Here is a 5,689-nt window from a genome sequence, read left to right on the forward strand (position 1 = left end):
CATCTGCTAACAAGTATAGCGAATTTGGAGTCGACAGCATCACGTAAGCACGCATCAAGTCAAACCGGACTAGCACACGCAAAATGTACACATAGAGACAACTACCCAAAAGTTTAGCCTCCCTCCAAGCATATAATTTAATATGGTAAATAATAAAGTAGAGGAAGGAAAGATGGAATCTTCCCTGTACGCCTCCGCCGGTCAGAATCCATGTTGGTCAACCCACCTTTACGTAGCAAATCCTCCAAAACTAGGATGTTGCGTGCTTCTTCTAACCCACCATGGCCATGCAGGTGTAGTTCGTCGTCATCAGTTAGGTCTGCTACTAGTAGCTCCATAACAGCTCGGATCTGTTGTACCGCGGATCATCAGGCATGACCGCTAGAAGTTTTTTTGATTTTGATCTAGCACTGCGAACAAATAGTACGAGGCGACAATAATAATCTATAGAAAAGATAATTTACGTAGAACAGATCTGACTGAAAATATATCACCTGATCATCCCATCGGTCCATGGCTATCACCCAACAGGCTCTCAATGAAAGCACCAATGTCGGTGTCAAATCTGGCATATCTCGTAGTAGGGGTCCTAAGCTAGGCGTCTTGGAATGATGGTAACATGGACACATGATTTTACCCAGGTTCAGGCTCTCTCGAAGAGATAATACCGCACGTCCTGATTTTGATTGTATTCATATAGGGTGTAGTACAGAGTACATGTATCTACCACGCGATTGATCTAATGAATATGGGATTATCTATTGACTAGCCTAGCCTCAGTTTATATAACACACCGGAGGCCTAGGGTTTAGGAGAGTCCTTGTCCTGGTCGCCAAGTCCTTGTGGAATCTCCCTTGTATGCGGCATGGGTTGCCTGAACTGGCCCAATAGTGAACCGCCATGGGGGTCCTCGGCCTGACCCACTGGTCGGGAGACGACGTGGTGAGTACCCCCTAGTCCAGGACACTGTCAACTATACCACCCCACTCCGAAAAATAGGTAACTCTACTATCAACACCACAAATGTCATTGTAGTTGCACCAAACACATAAAATAGCCAGAATGCAAGTCTTCCTCATCCTCCTACCAGCACAACTATGGAAGCTGAATGGCAGGTCACCATTCACCAGATGTAGTTGTTGTAGCGCCGCGACAGGGCACTACCCTTATTGGTGTTGACATTCATCATAGACTATTCAATCATCTTCTCTAACAGATGTGAAAGAAATCATGACCACATGTGTTACCATCTGCACGCACACATTAACTTTTTTAAGACTTGCCAATTAGGTTGTTGCCAGCAATTGGCAAATGGTGGTAAGTGTAGGAGGGTTTTTTCCTAGAAAAGGAGGATCACCCTTGGACTCCAATGCACATAGCTCAAGAGTATGAGGGTTGATGATCGCCGTCACAGTTGGCCAACCAAGGAGAACAACTAAAGGCTAGTCAGACCCTCAAGAAGCGAGCCATGATGGCGGGGATAGGATATTGACTACCCAAGCATTGCAATGGGTGACTACCGTCAAGTCTCACGGGATCCCATGTAACCATTGATTTGAATAGCACAAATTTCACTAGATGTAAACATTACTTAAATGCCTAAATTTCACCGACGCAGTGAAGTGTGCCTACGTGAGTAATGTGTGTCAGCCCCACTTCTTCAGAAGCAAGCAAATGAGAAGACTCCTACACACACATCCGAAATGCACCACACACATAGCATCACATCATATTAAAGCACGAGCGCACATCAAAATATTGCTAATTTTATTTTGTTCCATCTATCTGAAGTTTCTAACAAACCCAACATTAGCTATAAATAGTAATAACAATGCAAGTTCACTTGCTTGACTAGATAAACACTGACATTTGGGTTGTTCTGGGTTTTAGGTATTACTAATAAATTGCTATACCACCCCCCTTCAAAAAGAAAAGGTAACTACTAAATTTTCGTTGTAGTTGCATCAAACACACAAAATGGCCAGAATGCAGTTCCTTCTCATCCTCCTACCAACACAACAATGGAAGCAAAATGGCGTGTCACCATTCTCTAGAAATAGCTGTCGCAATGCCGCAATAGGGCACCACCCTTCTTGGTGTTGACATTCTCCTTGGACTGTTCCATCATCTTCAACGCCGGGTGTAAGAAAATCACGACCACATGGTGTTACCATAAACACACACCCGTTTACTATTTTAAGACTTGGCTATTGGGTTGTTACAAGCAATTGGCAAATGACGGTAATTGCATGAGGGTTTTTTCTTAGAAAAGGAGGATCACTCCTAGCCTCCGATGCACTATGTGACTAAACTCATCTCGTGTGTCATCTCCACTTCTTCAGAAGATAACAAAGGCAAAGACTCCAACATAAACCGGAAATGGACCACACACATAGCATCACATCATATTAAAGCGTGAGTAAACAAGACACATAGTATCTAGTCCCGACCTCATATGCTCTCTAATGAACAGTAAATCAAAAAAGAAAAAAATATGAATTATTCCAGGTTCAAACTTTGACAAATGTTTTCATGCTTGCAAATTTCATCCCGAAATAACATTCGCGAAAGTCATGCCAAAAAAACTGAATGTTATTTCGGGATGAAATTTACAAGCACTGAGAACATTTGTCAAAGTTTACACCCAAAAAAATTCAGAGTTTATTGATGTATTTTAATTTTGTTTAATTTACCGTTCATCCTAAGCTCAATTAATCTCAGAAGTATAAGGGGACTTTCGGAGTACACATCAACATATTGCTAATTTTTTTCCATTTGTTTGAAGTTTTTCTCACAAACCAATCATCACCTACAAACAGTAACGACAACACAAGTTCACTTGCTTGACTAGATAAACGCTGATATTTGGGTCTTTATGGATTTTAGGTACCACTAGTAAATTAATATATCATCCCTCTTTGCAAAGAAAATGTAACTGCTATCATCACCACCATTGTTGTTGTAGTTGCATCAAGCACACAAGACAACCAGATTCAAGGCTATGGAAGTTGAATGGTGGGTCACCGTTCACCAGATGCAACTACCGCAGCAGGGCATCACCCTTCTTGGCATTGATGTTCTCCTTTGATTGTTCCATCTTCTTCACCATCTGTAAAAATATCTCGTCCATAGGGTATAACCATCAACACACACATTAACTGTTTTCAGATTTGGCAATTAGGTTCTTGCAAGCAATTCGCAAATGTTGGTAAGTGTAGGAGGATTTTTCTGAGAAAAAGAGGATCACCATTGGCCTCCGATGCATAGCCGTAAGAGTATGAAGGTTGATGATCGACATCATGGTTGGCCAACCGGGAAGCGCAACTGAAGGCTATCCGGACCCTCAAACAGTGAGCCACGATGGAGGGGAAAGGGAATCGACTACCCAAGCATTGCGAACGGGGACCATCGTCAAGTCTCATGGGATCCCATTTGACCACTTATTTGAATAGCTCAAATTCACTGGATTTAAAAACTATTTGAATGGCTCAAATTTCACCGATGCGAAAAAGTGTGCCTACGTGACTAAACTCAACTCGTGTGTCATCTCCAAATCTTCAGAAAAGAACAAAGGTGATGACCCCATCAGAAATGGACCACACACATTGCATCACATCATATTAAAGTTCTAGTACACATAAACATATTGCTAACTTTCCTTTGTTCCATTGGCCTGAAGTTTCTGACAAACCTATATACCTATAAACAGTAACAACAACATAAGTTCACTTGCTTGACCAGAAAAACACAGACATTTGGGTTCTTATGGGTTTTAGGTACTACTAGTAAATTACGATACCACCCCGCTCTAGAAAGGAAAGGTAACCATTATTCATTCTCATCCTCCTGCCAGCAGGACTATGGAAGCTGAATGGTGGGTCACCTATCACTAGATGCAGCTACCGCAGCGCCGCGACAGGGCGCCACCCTTCTTGGTGTTCACATTTTCCTTGGACTGCTCCATCACCTTCTCCACTAGCTGTAAGAAATAAAAGATCACATCCACAAGGTGTTTTCATCAGCACACACACATTGACTGTTTGAAGACCTAGCATTTAGATTGTCACATGCAATTGGCAAGTGATGGCGAGTGTAGGAGGATTGCCACATGATGGTGGGAAAATGTACATACCATTTGTTTCTTGGTCAGCAAAATCGTCTTCTGCAACAAAACAGTGAAACTGTTTAGTAACGGTAAGAACTGAAAAGACTAAGAAAGCTGAATTTTCTCATGGTTTTCATTGGTGAGCAACTTCGTACCTCCTCAGCTTTCAGATGAGAGTTCTCCTCCTTGAGGTGGTTTAGTTCGGCTTCAAGCTCCTTGGTATAAGCCTGCCCGATTAAGAAAGATAGAGAGTGTAAGTGTCGCCAACCTTGTTACCAGTTACCACCATTGCAGAAATGACATTGCATAAATCCAACAATTTTGGCAGCCAAGTAAGTACCTGCTTCCAGCCACGCGATTGTGTGGCTGACTCACGGTTCTTGATCATGCGGTGGTGGCGGCGCTCGATGCTCCTCTCACAGGACTGATCCTCCGGAGTGCCGCGCTTCCGCGCGCCGCTGTTCTCCATCATCGCTCTGTCGCCCATACAGTTCATCATGTCAACCTCCGTCATGGTGCTCCTCCCATACGGCGACCCTGGGCTCACGATACCCACCCCACCTTGAGGAGGTGGTGGTGGCGGCACCACGACCATCCCTGCGTACCCGTTGGGGATGAACACCATGCCATCACCCATCACCTGGAACATGTCGTTGGCCGGGGTAGGGTTCATCTGTCCATGGACCATGCCGACCGCCACAGGCGCCTGGCCGCCGGTGCCAGATCCCCGGACCACACCAACCTTGACAAGAAACTGTTCTAGCGTCATCTCTCCAAGCGCCCCCCACTGTTCGTTCGCCGCAACCCCACCACCATTCCTCGCCGGTGGTTCGACAGGAATCAATGGCGAGGGCCGCGCGGACTGAGGCTGGGAATGCACCGGGCGGGTCTCCCTGTTGATCTCAGCCCACACCTCCTCCACCATCTTTCGGCATAGCGGGGGAGGCAAGGAGAACGACTCCTGCCGGGCTAGGTTGCTTCCTCCTGCATCTTCACCACCTCGGCCTCCATCAACACCCACCACCGGAGCCACCTCCATGCCCACCAAGACACCACCGGTCGCTGCTTGGAACTCCTTGGCATTCCATATGTTGCTCATGAACTCGTCCATGTTCATGGACCCAAAGTTGCGCCTTGCCTCGCACATAGAGTATTGTAGCTCGTCCAACGTTGGCGCAAAGATGGAAGACTGCCGTGCCGGTGCAACCGTCTGCTCCTCACCTTCTGGAACGCGCGGGTGCGAGGTGACTTCTTCCTCAGAGAAATTCACGTCCTTGCTCATCTCTGACGCCATCCTATCTCTCCTCGCCACTGTGGTCTCGCTCTACCTACTCTTGCTTGTGGGTTGTGGTGTGTGGTCCAGTCTTTTGCCGCTCCCCCTATTTATAGCATGTAGCATGCAAGAGATAAGCATCAATTAAAGCATTAGATAGCTATTAAATTCATGTCATTGATGAAAAAGGTGGGCTATAGATAGATAGATAGATACATTAGTAGATAGTTCATCTCGTACTGGGTAGATAGGGTACTGCCAAAGCGCCAAACGTGGCCACGCGTTAAGCCTGGTATATGAGACAAACTCGA

At 45.4% G+C, this 5,689-nt stretch overlaps 1 protein-coding gene across 1 annotated transcript; it reads right to left on the bottom strand.

The window, feature by feature from the left end:
* Window positions 1-3,602: 3,602 nt before the first annotated feature.
* On the bottom strand, window positions 3,603-5,480 carry LOC125507582 (bZIP transcription factor ABI5 homolog). The gene is made up of 4 exons (XM_048672145.1): window positions 4,446-5,480; window positions 4,261-4,332; window positions 4,133-4,162; window positions 3,603-3,979 (listed from the first exon to the last, which is right to left on the bottom strand). The coding sequence occupies exons 1-4, from the start codon at window positions 5,397-5,399 to the stop codon at window positions 3,890-3,892; spliced, it is 1,146 nt and encodes a 381-aa protein (XP_048528102.1). The 5' UTR covers window positions 5,400-5,480; the 3' UTR covers window positions 3,603-3,889.
* Between the last annotated feature and the right edge of the window lie 209 nt (window positions 5,481-5,689).

Source organism: Triticum urartu, chromosome 1, assembly GCF_003073215.2.
Source record: "Triticum urartu cultivar G1812 chromosome 1, Tu2.1, whole genome shotgun sequence".
Lineage (NCBI taxonomy): Eukaryota > Viridiplantae > Streptophyta > Magnoliopsida > Poales > Poaceae > Triticum > Triticum urartu.